The 18,402-nt window shown below is 34.7% G+C and overlaps 1 protein-coding gene across 1 annotated transcript; it reads right to left on the reverse strand.

Moving 5' to 3' along the window:
* Positions 1-4,081: 4,081 nt before the first annotated feature.
* On the reverse strand, positions 4,082-5,398 carry LOC141646227 (uncharacterized). The gene is made up of 2 exons (XM_074454199.1): positions 5,056-5,398; positions 4,082-4,602 (listed from the first exon to the last, which is right to left on the reverse strand). Exons 1-2 carry the CDS (start codon positions 5,396-5,398, stop codon positions 4,082-4,084), a joined length of 864 nt encoding a protein of 287 aa, XP_074310300.1.
* Positions 5,399-18,402: the final 13,004 nt, after the last annotated feature.

Here is an 18,402-nt window from a genome sequence, read left to right on the forward strand (position 1 = left end):
GCAAGACTCTCACACGAAGTCATATGAAGAGTTTGCTTCTTGATCGTCGAGTTCATACAGATGTCATTTCTGTGTGGTGTGATTAATTGAATGAGGGAAACAAATTCAGAAATCGTAAATGCCCTTGCCGTCTATTTATCACTAAGACAACTGACGTAAGTGTTCCATGACTGTTCTCAACCTTGGGCTGCAATAGACTTTCGAATACATGAAGTAACCTTGTAGATGCATGAAATACCAATCTAGGTGCATTAAACAACACTGAACATGCATCAAATAAGTGTCCAATTATTACAGGTTTTTATTCTCTAATACGGGTCACCTAATTTAATGAACAGATTGACTCATTGGATATCAAATTTGCAGACGTGGAGTTGGTAAGTCCTTCAAGATTTTTACATTACCATGGCTGTTCTCAACTAAGTGTCTTTCTTTTCATTGTTGTCTTTGTTTTCAATGTCGTACAGGTTTTCATTCCTATTGTTACACCCTTGCCATTTGTCTTCTGTTACCATGTTAGTAAGAAGATGTTAGAAGTGATGCACTTGATGCGTCCGTCAACTGACTATTCTCGCCATGTTAGACCTGTGGTATGTCTTCAGATCTTTTCGCAATAAAGTGCCTGATTTTCGTCTAATTTTTGTGAGAGATTATTTACTTGTCATTGTTTTACCTTTATCAGAAGAACTTGTTGAGTATGATTTCAAGTAAGATTCCAAACTTGGTGTCTTCATGGCTTTTGATTCCTAAGTTGTATATTCCGCACGTTGCCGTTGATGTCGAGCATGATACTGGAATCTACCTCATGCGCCATATGGAGATGTACAACGGGGCTAAGGGACGCTTAGGTTCAAAGGTGGGTCATAAAGGGAGTAAGTCTGTATTACTTAATTCAACTTTTCCTTGTATGTGCATTAAATATGAAGGCACTGATGTTGATTTCTTTTGTTGTTATTGTTCAGAGAGTTGATGTTAAACGTTATGTTGTGAGGGTTTGCAATGAAATTCTAACTTGGAGATACAACTCTTACAAACTTCAAGTGACGGCTGCAGCAAAGGCTTACAAGAATGGCGGTCAGATTCGGTAATGCGAAATCTTAAGTAGCTTTGTTTTCCGTTTTTCCGTTTTTCCATGTTAATCAAGGAGCTTTTATTTTCCCCTTTTCTCAGTAATCAAGCGCCACATGATGATTTATCATATACAGATGCACACTTAATCAATTATATTCGGAATAATGGGAAGAATAAGGAGTAAGTTCTAACTGACCATACAGCTTTTTTAAAACATCAGTTTTTGTCCACTCTGTGTTGTTCCGTGTTTTCTAATCTAATTACAACATGTGCATCATTAGTGCGGTCGTTGTAGAAACCGATTGGTTGCAAGTTACCCAAGGCGCGTTGCAGACCTTGCTGCCAGGAAATTGGGTAGTGGATATGGTTATTGATGCTGTTGGTATTCGTACTACAATCTAAAACCCAAGTGTTGTGTATTTTCCGAAAATCATAAAGGTATTCATATTCCTTATTGTGTCAAATGCTTGTTTTTGGTTTTTGAAATGACAAAGAATTTTGACAAATGTTCTCAAATTTCATGGAGTTGTCGATAAAAAGGGGTTTCGAAGTCAATACGTCCTACTTGACTACTTGCCCCTCAATCTAAACACAATCCAACTGGTAAATAAATATTCTCTTACTTTTTTTTTCCATGCAATTTTTTTTTCAATGCACTTTTTTTTTTCATTTGAAGTCGATACATCCTACTTGACTAGTTTGTAATATTTCAGGCTTTTTTTCCTTATTGTGTGGAGAGATCACATTGGTTTACATGCGTTGTTGACTTTTGGAAAAGGATGAACTTCATACTCGACTCCAGCCTGCCCAGGCGCCCTGAAGTCAGACAAAAAATTTTAGTTGAACATGTATGATTTATTAGTTTTTGCACAAAAACATGTTGCCCCTGACTTATTATATCCGGAAGGCTGCTTAACAGTTTTTTACTGCCCAAAATGCATTGTCGAATGAAAATACTGTTGGTGATCTTTATGAGCATGAAATACCCTTGTATGTCCATGTAATAACCTTCAGCGTGCATGAAATACCCTTTTACCCTTGGAATAGCATTGACATTTATGTTTTTGAAAGTTATGTCGGCACATTTAGCTGAGAGTTTATTCAACAAATTTATTCAATTGTGAATATGATATACGAAAGGCAGCTAAATGATTTTCGACTTTCCAAAATGCATTGTCAAATAAGAATACTGTTGGCAATCTTTATGTGCAGGAAATAACCTTGTCTGTGCATGACATAACCTTGCATGTGCATTAAATAGCCTTATACCACAATCACAATCACTCACTGTCTTGTTTTTGTATATATCCTGCCTACTTTGAAGATCATCGCAAGAGACTCTCCAAGATACACAAGGTTGTTGGAGATCAAGACTTTTCAGTGGGAGGTTGTGCAAGTGCCTCTACAAAAGAACGGGTATTCTTGTGGAGTTTATTTGTTAAAGTGGCTAGAAAATTTGTGTGATCAAGCATCATGGACTGATGAGCGTTCTTACGAGGTATAAATTTTTCAACAAACTTTTGTAAACATTATTCAGTATATTTTATTTCAAGCCTTTCAATATTTGTTGTCAAATGAAATTTATATGTAGGATTTGGATGAATATGCTACGAGTATGATTGCACGTCTCATAAAATGGAAGTAAAACACGAGAAAGGTAAATATAAAGAACTTTCGAATGCCTAATTTTAATTTTGCCTAATTTTAATCTTCTTTTCATTAGATTCTGTCTCGTAGTGACTTTTACGTAACAGTATTCCCCCCCCCCCCCCCGGTTTTTTTTGTAGGATTATCACTAGGTGATATTTTCTAAACACTTGAGTCGAAGGATGTGCAAAGGGAGTGGCAGATGACCTAATCCAAAATTCGAAACACTGAGCCATTTTGTGATCTGATTCCTTGAGTCGAGGGATGTGCAAAGAGAGTAGACCTTAGAATATTAGATTCTTGGTACATATTAGATTTTGGAATATGTAGTACACTAAGTCTTGAGAGTACATATTAGATTTTGGAATATGTAAGGCGTGTAAGACATGAAGTCATGTTTCTGGACTAATTCTAGAAACATGTCACGAGGCAACGAATACGAGAGACAATTTTCAAAATTGGACAACGAACATGTCACGAGGCAACGTAAACGAGAGACAATTTTCAAAATTGGACAACGAAAAGGCTGTACGGAAATCTCTCTAACATCGTAAATGCATTAAAAAATGTTCCACATGCATGAAATAACAGTGTGCATGCATGAAATATGTAACCCATGTGTCCAAGGTCAAATCTTAAAGTAATCTCAAGTGAACTTTTAAAATGTTGCATTTTAATTTAGATTTTGGAATTTTATTATTAACTTCGACGGTTGGGGATGTGGTAGCAAAGAAGGATGTAGTGGTAGATCACATTTCTCCGGTTTCTTAATACTTGTCTTAATCTTGCGTTAGAAAACGTTCTACGTGCATGAAATAACCATGATGTGCATAATTAAAACATGTACATTTCTCCGGTTTCTTAATATTTTTGCTCGGATCGTCACTTTGAATTTTAAAGACTTGTCTTACAGGAAGATTCATTTCAATTGATCACATTTTAGTGTTGGGATATTCTCATTTTGGATTACCAAATCTGGTGAAACAGTGAATAAATTAATCGTCGTAAGGTTTCTTGATACTCGCCTAATGTGTGCATGAAATAACGTTCTTTGTGCATGAAATACATGTGTATGTGCATGAAATACCGTTGTATGTGTACGAAATAATGGTGACAGTAACACTCAGGTTTTACATTCTATGAGTTTTACATTCATTCATTTTAAGAAAAAAAGTCCAACATCTATCAAATAAAATAAAAAGTCCCAAATTATTCAATAAGGGAAATGTCCAACATCTATCAAATAAAATAAAAAGTCTCGAATTATTCAATAAGGCAAATGTCCAACATCTATCAAATAAAATAAAAATCCCGAATTTTTCAATAAGGCAAATGTCGAATGCTTTAAATATTCTTTAAAAAATTACTCTCGATTGTCGGTTGTCCTTCGGTCACAATTCTTCTTGTCGTGGTTCGCCATCTCCCCACAGGCCCCGCATTTTCTTAGCGCTTTCTTGTTCACTTCCCAAGCTCGTTCTCTTTGTGAGATCAGCCTTTTCCCCGAGCCTTTGTTTTTGCACTGCCTTGGAGGCAAAACCTTAATCTCACTAGGGATGTTTGTTCCTAAAAGCATCCCAATTTCAGCATTCTTGTCCTTTACCTTTGCAATACCAGTATTGCCACTTTCATCAGGGGCATTTTTTACCCTTTCCTTGAACTCACGCAAAATCCCAAGCAACTCATCACAATGCCCAGGACTCTGTTCAACGAGTGCCACACAAGTAAACAACTCTGACCATAACTCACCAACTTTGTTTTTCTCGTACATCCATTGATGTACAATCGCAACAAAATCGCCATTAGGGCCGAAGATTGGCTGGCAGGTTGCTAGTTTTCTCCACCGACTAAGCAGGTAGTCACTTGGAACTTTCTGAATTCCCTGATCTTTGAAGACACACAAAGCATGTCGACAGAGTATTCCATGTCTTCCAAACTTCTTGCAAGTGCATACCACTGAAACATCATCCTTCTTAGAACCAACCTTATACGTTTTGTTTCAAACTTGATCTATGATATCGGTGTATAGAATTGGATAGGTTTTATCTTTTTCTTTATCCCCAACACCACATGAATAGCAAGCTGCTTCGACTTCCTTTTGAAACTCGCCGAAAATTGTTGGAGTGTAGATTTCTGATGCATGCTTTTCTAGGGCTAATGAGTCGACAACTGGGGGAAGGAGTTTTTTTTATTGTGCAACAAGTTTCGAATGAGTCCATCTTTGTGCATCCATTGCACTCTCAAATCTCATCCAAAACTCAACTAAGGTTAAATTAGGATTAGTGAAGTTGCTGAAAAAGTGGTTTTCTGACTCTGATCTGGAGGTCGTTCTCATCAAACCTCCTAAAAACAGATCGCGAAAGTAAGCTGGAACCCACATATTTCTAATGTTGTACTTCTCCTTAAGCCACTCGTTATCCGACAACCCATGAGATTCAACTAGTGTTGTCCACCTTTCCTCAAATTCAGGCGGCTCCACGTCTTCGCTCCAAACACATCGGTTTATCTTCTTCAGAAACTCAGTATCTTTACATATTACAGGCCCTACCTTCTCAGGCAACTTTTTTAGTATGTGCCACATGCAATATCTGTGTTGTACCTTGTCTTTCCAGGCTAATTTCATTCCTTCTTCTATCCCCGCATCTTCATCAGTTATCATACAAACTGGATGACGACCCCCCATAGCCTCTACGAATTTCGTAAATAGCCAAGCAAAGGAGTCCTTGCTATCATTAATAATAAGTCCAACCCCAAAGGTCACGCATCTCTTATGATTATCCACCCCCGTGAAAGGGCCAAATATCATCCTATACTTGTTTTTTATAAAGTTCGTATCAAAAGAGGTCATGTCCCCGAATAGCAAATAGTTTTTAATACTAATAGGGTCAGCCCAAAACACATGTGACAATCGACCTATCTCGTCTACCTCAAAATTAAAATAAAAAGATGGACACATGTGTTTTATCTTCATAAAATGCTCAATAAGCATTTGAGCATCCCCCTCTGATAAATAATTTTTGATATCTCTAGAAAAGTTCTTAAATTCTTCCAATGACGTACCCACATTCCTATAACCTCTAACATACTCCTTGAACAACCTATACGACTTAACTGCACTTATGTTATTTTTCGAGTTGTCAATTATCATTTTTTTGTGAACTACATTCAACTCTCTCGTTTGTGTCCAATGTAGCATTGTTGATGGTATTTGTGGCATATGATTATGACCTTTATGAAAATCATATATTTGGTATTTACTCATATCAAGACCTTCCTCCAAAATACGCTTAAATTTAATACAAGAAGGACATTCTATCCTAATCCTTTGCCTCCTGTGATTTTTCCCTTTCGCGTCACATACTCCAGCCTTATTACACACAACGTTTTTATGCATAACGACACCATTTTTAGACTTTTGTGAGCTTAATCTAGTCACAAACCCACATTCTTTTGCATATGCTTCATAAAACTCAACACCTAGTTCAACCTTATCGAATAGCATACCAATAACAGGCTTAAGATGGTTGAGACACTCAAAAACCCGATTCGTGTTGCTTGAAGAACCTTCTGCTGCCTCCTCGTCCTCTGCCTCCTCTACTATGATATCTGCATATGTGGTGCAATTAAAGTAAGAAAGATGAGGGATACAAAAGAATATGATTTACACTCTCACAAATTAGTGTTGCTGGATAATCCAAGTACACTCCCCTTGACCATAAACATTCTATTACATAACCACATGTATAGAACAACACCGTTCTACTTTCCAAAGCGAGGGTGTCTTAATACTTGCATTATACATCCATGGGAAAGTGATATATGTGCATGAAATAAACTTCTACATGCATCAAATAGGAGGCAGATCGTGTTCCCTAATAGACAGTCTGAGAAGTTTAACTACTCTATCCAACAAGCAAAATATAGCTTTCATGAATCATAAATTCCAGTCTGAGAAGTTTAACACTAATAGAGTTTTCATAGGTGACAAAAATACAGAACACTGCCAGCAGCCATACCTTAAGCAGATTTTCCGAGTCAAAGCGCAACTACTAATTCAACATTTGCACCTTATAACCTTATTTGATGCACACTGAACCTTATTTCATGCATGTACAGAGGACGGGTATCCTAAAAACTAAGCTTAATTACCTTAGAAAAGCTGAAAACATCAAGCAACTACCAGGATGAATAGAATTGTACCTTCAACAAATTCGAAAGTCACAACTTCAGGAACATCATGTTCAACTGCTATTGCAGATATTTCTAATATAGGCTGACATGCATTAGCTTCAACATTCGCTCCTTCGTTTGTAATGACATTTGAAGAAGTTTTTGATAGTATTGAGAAGTTGTCTTTGTCATTATTGCTGCAACAAGAAATGTCAAAACTTAAATAAGCAACAATACAACAGTATAATTCATGAAATTGAGTCCCTGATTTTAACAAATGTAGGCAATTTCACAATTTCTCCAACCCTAATTTCTTAATTAAGCCAATTTTATTCACAAAATCACACTTTGATGCGGCTACACAGGAATTTGATGCACATAAACGGTCTCCAACCCTAATTCTTTCCCCAATTTAATTTATGAAACCCTAAATTCAGAAGCATAATTTATCAATCCAGAAACTTAATAGACGAATTAAACCCTAATTTCATGATTTCAACAAATTTCTCAAATCCCCTAACCCTAATTTCTCAGTTTCCCCAATTTAATTGACGAAACCCTAAATTTAGAAGCATAATTGTTCAATTCAGAATTCTAATCGATGAATCTATCCCTAGTTTCACGAACAATCTAATTTAATCAACTAATTCAACTAATTTCACAACAAATAATCATGAAGATCGAAATTTACCTCGAATTTAAAGGCTTCATTGATTGAAGCAGCGTCGAACGGTTGATTGTCGAAGAATTTATCGTTCGATTGTAGAGAAAGTTAAGGATTGATTATCGAAGAGGCGATGGCGGAAGGTTTTGATAGTCGATAGATGAGTTGAAGAGAGAGAGAGAGAGAAAGAATGATGAGAGAGAAAGCAGAATTTACAAATGACCGAGATTAGGTGGGTTTGGGAGGGACGCGCGAAAAAATCTCAGCCTGTGTATTATTAGATCCAAGGGTAGTTAAGTGGTTCTCATGGTTCTCATTATATGGGTGGTTCTCACCGGATCTCGATCCTATATATATATATAGAGAGAGAGAGAGAGAGTTGGGATCCGGTGAGAACGAACACTCGATGAGAACGGTGAGAACGCTCATTAACCATAGGATTATGAAAGAAATCAACGGCCCACCCTTTATCTCGCAAGTCACAGTAACCCAAACATGAATCACCCAAACAAACGTCCCCGTCATTCCTCTCCCCTAACATCAGCCACCACAATAATCGCCGGCAAGCCACCAACACCATCAGACGACGCCGAACGCCGTCACCACCGGACGCCGACGAACTCCACATCCTCCATTTCTACTCTCATCCCTGTCTCTTTCTCGCTCAGCGTATTTTCTCTCAGTCACAGTTATCGCCATTGCTCTGCCGCGACTAATTCAGTGAACACTCGTCGTCTGCCGTCTCGACATTGTCGATCCCTTCTCGCTGCTTTTTTTCTTCGATAGATTCTCAGTTTCCTCCACTGATTTTTAATTGAATCGTCAAAGTTTATCAAAGTTTACTTTAGAAAGATGGAATTGTAAGAAATTCGTATCCCTAAATTCGACCGATTCTCGCTGCATTATTGATATAATATGCATTGTTGATCAGCATTGTTATAGTATGTATGTAGATGTTACATTTGATTGTAATTTGATTTGATGTCAATCAAATGTCATTTCATTGTATTAAGGTTGGGTGAAGCTTGTGGTGAAGGAACAAGAGAAAGTTGGGCGAGTTGACTCGGTGATGGAGGTGGTGCTGGAGGGTGACTCCGTGAGTTGAAGAAGGTGGAAATGGATTGATATTTAAAAATAGGAATAGGTGGGATCAGTGTGTTGGAATTGGGGATTGTTTTTGGGTTATTTGAGAGTAATAATCCAAACTATAGGTGGTATTCTCAAAATAATCCGAATTACATTTAATCTCAGAATAAACCCTACTTTGAGTAGTCTATTCTCAAAATAGACTAAGTGACCGGTTACCTTTTAAATGGGTTACTTTCAATATTTTATTTTTTTTCTTAATAATAATAAACTTCCGTATAACCCAACAGGAATCGGTCCATCACCTTCACCCTCACCAGTCACCACCCATCACCTTCACCCTTATCACCCGACGCCAACCATCCACCAGTCACCACTCACCACCATATCATCACCCACCCAGACACTCCAACTCGCCATAAATTTTGGTCTCCGTCCAGAAAACGTTCTCCCACTAACAATTATGTCTCATGTAGTCGGAATCAACCTCACGCTAAAAAAACACCATTAATTTCCCAGAAATTTTACCTGGATCCGACAACCTCTGACCACCACAACTTTCCCATCACCTTCGAAGCCACGCCACACCCTGCTACTTAACAAATTAAACTACAATAGCAAACTAAAACCAATCAATTTGGTAGCTGCATTACAAATCAAAAGCAGCATCTAGTATAAACTGCAATAACCAATAGGAAAATGGATAAAAGAGTGAGAAGAAAAGGGTTGAATTGCATCCAATAACCAACAGAAATCGTCCCACGAAGCTCGATTACATGGAGAGTTGCAAGAGATAAGACAACAACGTCATCACGCCACCATAAAGCCCTTAAAAAAGCAGCAATTTCCATGCTGATGTTTAGAAAAGGCATAAAGAGCTAGAGAAACTGATGCCCAGAACAAGATCCATATCATTGTTTTCACCGTTGGTGTTTCTCTTCAAAGATTGGAAGTTTTGGGCCATTGTTGAAAAATTAGAAAAAGTGAGGGAAATAATAAATTATAACAGTAATAATGAAGACTAGTTGGAGCTTGTAGATAGGTATGGCGTGGTGGCGAGCTGGGTTGAGGGGTAGGTGCGGCGTGGTGGTGAGCTGGGTGTAGGGTGGTACATAGACTGGTGGTGTTGTTGACAAAGGGACCTAATGGAGGAGGAAGAAGAAAGTAGGCTTTAATAAAATGACTTGATAGTTTACCGGAATTTAGAGGTAAAAAATGGCCCAAGTGCAGTATGGGAGAATGAGAGTAATAATATGGTTTATTTTGAGGTAAATTGAATTTTGGATTATTATGAGAAGATGGTCAATAGGTTGGATTATTCCTATCAAATAACCCATTGTTTTTTGCGGTTTTTATAAGAAATGTTCAGTATAATAATGATGTTAGATGCATTAAACACATAGTCAGATGCATTATTTTTGGATTTGTGGCAACTTGGATATCCTGATTATGGTCATTCGCATTGTTGCTACAAAATTAATTGAGAATGAATTTGGGTTGTTCATTTATTCAAGGAAAAATGGCAAAATACTACCCATTATAGTCAAGATTTTTTAAAATACTACATATTATACTTATTTGTTCAAATTACTACCTATAAAGTTACTAATCTTCCTAAATTACTACCCTATACCTAAATTAGATCTTAATTGAGGTCAAATGATCAAAAACTCAGATTTTAATATGTTAATACCCATTTTGCCTCTCTTTAAACACTTCCTTAACACATCCTCACCATTTCTAGCACCACAAGAATCAACCACCACCACCGTCACCGCGTCACCACAACCTAACCACACGCACAACCTAACATTGCTCGACCTAATCCAGCCACACCCTAAACGTATCCACCACAACGCCACCCTAGATCTAAGGAGTACGACTCTTGTAGGTGCGACAACGAGTTAAGGAGCTAGGTTGTAGCAGAAGGCAGACGAGAATGATAGTTGTGGTTAGGGTTACGGTGGTGAACGATTTTTCTGTGGCAATTGTGGAAGTAAGATAGTAGGATTGGATCGGAGGCGGCTAGAATGATGGTATGTACTGTAAGAGTGGTGACATTGAGTGAGATAAATAGTGGTGGGTGTGAAGGTGGTGACTACTAATAGTGATGATTGTTGAGGGTGGTGGATGTTGATGGTGGTGGTGGTGGGTGGATGAAAAGGATGAAAAAGAAAGAATCAATAATAAGGGCATTATGAGTAGATTATGTAGAATTGAATTAAAAAAGGGGGTAAACTATGAAAGTTATCTAATAATGGTTAATTATGGTTAATTAAGTCCTAAATTCAGGTATTAGGTAGCAACTTAGGAAAAGTTGTAGTTTTGTAGGTAGTAATTTGAAAAAATAAGTATAATATGTAGTATTTTTAAAAAAATTGACTATAGTAGGTAGTATTTTGCAATCCAGCCATTGTTTAATCATAGAATTGAATCATTTCTAGTGCTTACGATTTTAGATTTGTGGGTATTGACTGTACGGTGATGTATAATCATTCATATCGCTCGTTTCGGAAACATTAAAAATACAATTAGATACGTTAATTAGAATATCAAGATACATTAATCATATCTCGTACAAATTGTACCTAGTATAGGAAAAAAGTGTATCTACGTTCTTGAAAAGTGTATATAGAATTGAGGTAAAAGGTGTACCTAGGATAGTAAAAAGTGTATTAACATTCTTAAAAAGTGTATAGAATTCACTTAAAAAGTGTACCCACGATAGAAAAAAGCATCTGAGATTTGGAAAAAAAAAAGTGTATCTACATTATTAAAAAGTGTATATAGAATTCTGGTAAAAAGTGTACCTACGATAGTCAAAAGTGCATCTGAGATCTGGTAAAAAAAAAAAATCTATATTATTAAAAAGTGTATATAGAATTCTGGTAAAAAGTTTACCTACGATAGTCAAAAGTGTCTCTGAGATCTAGTAAAAAAAAAAAAAAAAGTGTACCTTGTATATATATCTTTTCTAATGTATATAGTGCGTTCTCACCGTTCTCACCGAGTGATCGTTCTCACCGGATCCTATATATATATATATATATATATATATATATATATATATATATATATAGAGGAAGGATCAAGTGAGTCCACCTCTTTACATTGAGTCCATAAGTCCTTTTTAGGACCCTTGAAAAGATAGGATGAAGGGATGAGATTGAAGGGAAAAAGTGGGGGATTAATGCTAAAATAAGGGATTAATGCTAATGTAAAACACTCTCTCTCACTACCTCACTAATCAACCCTTAATTTTACTATAAAACCTTTCTTTTTCCACTCACTTCTCTCTCCTATCACACAAATATCCTCCCTCCATCTCTCTAAAAACCAAAAAAATTCCATAAAACCAAATAATTCAAAAAACCAAAAAAAAAAACTCCCTCCTAACAACCCGACTACCACCACCCACCACCCAGCCAGCCACAACGCCTCTTCCCCAACAACCCTACACCGACCAACCGCCACCACCACAACCCGACCTCCCACAACCGCACTCACAACCACCACAGCCGCACTCACCACCATTCCCGTCGCCTCCGCTCTTTTTTTTCAAATTTCCCCTCCTCCTCTTCCTCACCCGACCCCACCGATCACCTCCACAGCCACCCACCCACGCCCACCAACCCCATCGACACCACCACCCAGCCAACCACCACAAACACGCACGCCTACCAACAACACCCCACGACAACCACCACCGCCTCACATCACCCCACGACTGCCGCCACCAACAACACCCACCAAAAACTCCCACAACCGCCACTTCCCCCTTTCTTCTTTTAGATCTAACCACCATTACCAACGACAACCACCACAAACACCCACCACCACCCCCTCTCGTCCATCCCGGCCTCCACCATTTCCACTTCTTTTATTTCTAGATCTGAACACTAATTTGTTTTTTAAAAAAAAAAAAGTTAATTTCTTTATGTTTTGATGTTCCAGCGTCTTTTTTGATGGGTTGCTTTTTGATGTGTGTTTTGTTCTTTTATGTTGTTATGTTCTAGCGTCTTTTTTTTTGTTTTGTTTTTTTTTTTTTTTTTTATATATATATAAAGGTTTTGTTGATTGGTTTGTTTTGTGTATTTGTTTGTGCCTTTATGTCATGGATTATGTTTGGTCAGTTAAAAATTTTTAGATCTACTTTTATTCTTAGATCTATAAAATAGATACTCATATTTTTTTTTAATGTTACACCCATATTTTTTACATTTACACTCACATTTCTTTACATTTACACACGTATCACTTTACATTTACACTCGTATTTACTTACATTTACACTTGTATTTCTTTACATTTACACTCGGTTTTTCTTCACATTTACACTTTACATTTACACTCGTATTTGCAGTCGGTTTTTTCAGATTTAGTTTTAGTATTTAAACTTTTAGATCTGATAATTATATAGTAGATTTTTTTACATTTACACTGGTTTTTCTTCACATTTACACTCATATTTCTGTACATTTACACTCGTATTTCTTTACATTTACACGCATTTTTCAGATTTACACTCATATTTCTTAACATTTACACTCATATTTCTTAACATTTACACTCATATTTCTTTACATTTACACTCATAAATCTTAACATTTACACTTGTATTTGTGTACATTTACACTCATATTTCTTAACATTTACACTCATATTTATTTACATTTACACTCGTATATCTGAACATTTACACTCGTTAAATTTATATATATTTGGACTCATATATTTCGTGGATATGAGTTGGTGGTGGAGGACGGCGTTGGTGGTGTTTGTTGGGAGTCGGACTAAAGTTTTAATCGTAAAAGGACCAACGTTACACTTATAAAGGACCAAAGTCACACTCAAAGGACCAAATTTACACTCTTAAACCTTCAAATTTACACTTAAAATACTACATTTACACTCGGAAAACATCACATTTACACTTGTAAAATGTTAAAATTATATAAATTCAAAATTTCCGTCACAAAAAAATCAAATTTACACTCTTAAAATATTACATTTACACTCGGAAAATATCACATTTACATTTGTAATATGTTAAAATTATATAAATTCAAAATTTCCGTCACAAAAAATCAAATGTACACTCTTAAAATGTTACATTTACACTCGTAAAACATCACATTTACACTTGTAAAATGTTAAAATTATATAAATTCAAAATTTCCGTCACAAAAATTCAAATTTACACTCTTAAAATGTTAAATTTACACTCGTAAAACTTCACATTTACACTTGTAAAGTGTTGAAATTATATAAATTCAAAATTTCCGTCACAAAAAATAAATTTTACACTCTAAAAATGTTACATTTACACTCGTAAAACTTCACATTTACACTTGTAAAGTGTTAAAATTATATAAATCCAAAATTTCCGTCACAAAAAATAAATTTTACACTCTTAAAATGTTACATTTACACTCGTAAAACTTCACATTTACACTTGTAAAGTGTTAAAATTATATAAATTCAAAATTTCCGTCACAAAAATTCAAATTTACACTCTTAAAATGTTACATTTACACTCGTTAAACTTCACATTTACACTTGTAAAGTGTTAAAATTATATAAATTCAAAATTTCCGTCACAAAAAATAAATTTTACACTCTAAAAATGTTACATTTACACTCGTAAAACTTCACATTTACACTTGTAAAGTGTTAAAATTATATAAATCCAAAATTTCCGTCACAAAAAATAAATTTTACACTCTTAAAATGTTACATTTACACTCGTAAAACTTCACATTTACACTTGTAAAGTGTTAAAATTATATAAATTCAAAATTTCCGTCACAAAAAATAAATTTTACACTCTTAAAATGTTACATTTACACTAGTAAAACTTCACATTTACACTTGTAAAGTGTTAAAATTATATAAATTCAAAATTTCCGTCACATTTACACTTGTAAAACTCATACAACATTACATTTACACTTCCGAAAGCCAAAACTCAAAACTGATTAATTAGGGGCTTGAGAGAGAAAGAAAAATTAATTAGTGTATAGAAATTTAATTAGTGGTAATTTTTTTTGGTAATTTTCAATCTCAACCACCCATCTCAATCCAACCATCCACATTTTTTTCCTTTTCTTTTTAATGGCCTTTAATCAAATTCATCTCAACCATCCATTGAGGCCATCCAATGGCCCTTAGAGGGACTTACATGTGAGTCCATAAGTCTCAATGTGAGCCTTTGGATCTTGAAAATGAAGGGGTAGGATTAAACACAAAAAAGAGGGTTAATCCTCTAATTTTGCTCTCTTCCTCTAATTTTCCCATTAACTCCATTAGTTCTCATCACTAATTATTAACCTCTCATTATCACATCTCCTCATTCTCTCTCTATATCTCACTTCTCCATATTCTCTAAAAAAACCCAAGAAAAAAAACCCAAAAAATCAAACAAATAAAAAACCCAAAAAATCCAAATAAATCATTTACTCATCTATTCCTCATTCACCATCCACCTACCACTACCCACCGGACACCACCACAGTCGCCAACCCCGCCACCGCCGCCGTCACCACCACCACCGCCACCACAACGTCATTTTTTTTTTAATTTTCGTTTTTTTTTTTTTTAAAAAAAAAACTTGATGTTTAGGTGTTGTTTTTATTTTTTTTGTTGCTTTTTTTTTCTCATATATCGTCTTGCTATATAATATTGGTTCAAATTTGTGAGTTTTTTTATTTTAATCTTAGATCTACTAAAATAGATCAATTTTCATTGACCCGTTTTTTTTTTCATTTCCTTTTTTTTTTTCAATTTTGATGTTTTGGTCTTTTTTTTTTTTTTCCGGTTATTGGCATTCTTACAAATTATAGTTTGATTTTAGTACTAAATCTATTAATTGTGAAATCTCATTGTTTACTTTTTTTTTCACTAGATCTTTGATTTGTTTTACCATTTTTCAGATTTGATTTTTTAAATCTCATTTTTTACTTTTTTCTTGTTGATATCACTTTTTACCGTTAAAATTACACATTTTTCCGTTAAAATTACACTTTTTTCGGTTAAAATTACACTTTTTTCTGTTAAAATTACAGTTTTTTCCTGTTAAAATTACACTTTTTAACGTTAAAATTACACTTTTTCCGTTAAAATTACACTTTTTTCCTTTAAAATTACACTTTTTTCCTTTAAAATTACACTTTTTTCCTTTAAAATTACACGTGTCTTCATTAAAGTTACATTTATCTCTATTATTAAAGTTACACTTATCTCTACTAAGATTACCCTCTCAATGACTAAAGTTACGCTTTTGGACTAAAGTTAGACCAATTTGGACCGAAGTTACACAAATTTGGACTAAAATTACACAAATTGGACTAATTAATAGAGTTATTTGTAATTTACACAATTTGGACTAAAGATACACAAATTTGGACTATAGTTATACAATTTGGATTAAAATTACACTTTTATGGACTAAAATTACACTTCCGTGGACTAAAATTACGCTTTTGTAGAATAAAGTTATACATTTGTGGATTAAAGTTACACATTTGTTGACTAAAATTACACTTTTTTGGACTAAAATTACAATTTTATGCACTAAAATTACACTCATAAAACGATAAAAGATATATACTATCAATGTACTAAAGTTACACTTTAGTGGACAATGATTGAAATTGCACAATCTCAATGACTCAAAATAAATGAATTGTGTAACTTTACTCCAAATTGTGTATTTTTACTCTTGATTTAGTAGTAAATAGTGTTATATTAGTTCAAATTTATTCGTAAATAGTATATTTTCGGTCCAAAATTGTATTTTTAGTCCAAATTTAGTCGTAAATAGTGTATTTTAAGTCCAGATTTTGTATTTTCAGTCCAAAATTGTATAATTTTAGCTCAAATTTAGTTGTAAATATTGTATTTTTAGTCCAATTTTAGTCGTAAATAACGCCATTAGTTAGTCCAAATTGTCCAAATTGTTCAAATTAGTTTGTCCAAATTATTCAAATTAGTTTGTCCAAATTAGTCTGTCTAACTTTAGGCAAAGAGTGTAACTTTAGTCATTGAGAGGATAAATTTAATAGGGATAAGTGTAACTTTAACAGAAAAAAATGTAATTTTAACCAAAAAAAGTGTAGCTTTAATAGAAAAAAGTGTAATTTTAACAAAAAAAAGTGTAATTTTAACAAAAAAAAGAGTGTAATTTTAACAGACAAAAGTGTAATTTTAGCTAACAAAAGTGTAATTGTAACAGACAAAAGTGTAATTGTAACATAGAAAAGTGTAATTTTTAGCAACAAAAGTGTAATTTTAGCTAACAAAAGTGTAATTGTAACAACAAAAGTGTCATTTTAAGCAACCAAAGTGTAATTTTATCAGAAAAATTATAACTTTAACAAAAAAATGTAATTTTAACAAAAAAAGTGTAGTTTTAACAGAAAAAAGTGTTAACAAAAAAAAGTGTAATTTTAACAGAAAAAAGTGTTAACAAAAAAAAGTGTAATTTAACAGAAAAAAGTGTAATTTTAACGGATATTAACAAGGCGAGATTTGTAAAATATAAAACAAGACAATATAATAATAAGACGAGATTTTAAATACCAAATCTCAAAAAATATAGTCCGTATAACCTAGCAAAAAAATATACAACACCCACAATATTAAAGATCTAAAACTTTTAAAAAATAACATTAAAGTTTATGTAATTTTAATGTTTGAAGGTTGTGCAATTTTTTTTAAAAAAACAAGATCTATAATTTTAGCACAAAATAATATGTAATGACAAAAATAAAAATAAAATAAAATAAACACCAATACTAGATCTAAAATAATAAAAAACCGAAATGAAAAAAATAAAAAAAAAAACAAAATAAAAGAAAAAAAATAAAAAAAATAAATGAATCTGAAAAAAAAACAGTAGGAGAGGAGGAGAGTGGTGGTTTCAGGTGGTGCGTGGTGGAAGGAGGAGAGTGGTGGTTGCAGAGGTGTTGCGTGGTGGAAGGGAGGAGAGGTGACAGGGGGATCTGGGGAGGGAGGAGGTAGCAGGCGGCTATGAGGAGGGAGGAGGCTGGTCGGTGGCGTCAGAGGAGGAGGAGAGGTTGAGGGAGAGCGACGGCGGGCTTGGGAACGACGGCGGGGAAGGGGCGACGGCGGGGAAGGGAATGTTGGGTGGTGGTGCGAGGTCAGTGGCGGGGAAGGGGAAGGGAACGGCGCCGGAGGAAGGAGGGGCTGCGGTGGGTTAGGTCGCCGGAGGAAGGAGGGGTTGTGTGGGTTTTTTTTTTCTCAGATTTTTTTTGGCTTTATTTGTTTTGGTTTTTCTTAGATAGAGAATGTGAAAGTGAGATTTAGAGAGTGAGAGGAGTGTGATAATGAGGGAAGGAGTGATTAGTGAGAAATTTAATTGAGTTGGGGAGGTAATTAAGGGAGCTTGATTTCTAGCCCTTCATTGAGATCTAATCTTACCCATTAATTCCCTTCTTGAGTTTCCCCCGCATATATAAGCAAATGAGTTGACAAAACCCAATTATCAAAATTTGAGCCGTCATAATTTTCCCAGCTCTTTCTCTCTCTTTCTCCCCCTTTCTCTCTCTACTGATCAAACACTCTGTTCATCAAAAAACCACGCGAAATTTTTTCATCAGTTCTTCAAATTTTGATCAACAAATTCATCAGTTCTTCAAAATTTGATCAACAATTCATTTATTATTTTGATTTTTTCAATTAAAACTATCAATTTGTTCATCAATTTTTCGAAATTTGATCAACAATTCTCCGAAAACCCTAATTCT

The sequence above is a fragment of the Silene latifolia genome, chromosome 1, assembly GCF_048544455.1.
Source record: "Silene latifolia isolate original U9 population chromosome 1, ASM4854445v1, whole genome shotgun sequence".
Taxonomy (NCBI): domain Eukaryota; kingdom Viridiplantae; phylum Streptophyta; class Magnoliopsida; order Caryophyllales; family Caryophyllaceae; genus Silene; species Silene latifolia.

Bases quoted from the DNA above. Each gene is read 5' to 3' on its own strand.
- LOC141646227 (XM_074454199.1), bottom strand. From the start codon at position 5,398: ATGGGGGGTCGTCATCCAGTTTGTATGATAACTGATGAAGATGCGGGG. The intron at 4,603-5,055 runs GTTTGATGAGAA...GTGTCTTCAAAG, and splicing joins TCGCGATCTGTTTTTAGGAG to ATCAGGGAATTCAGAAAGTT.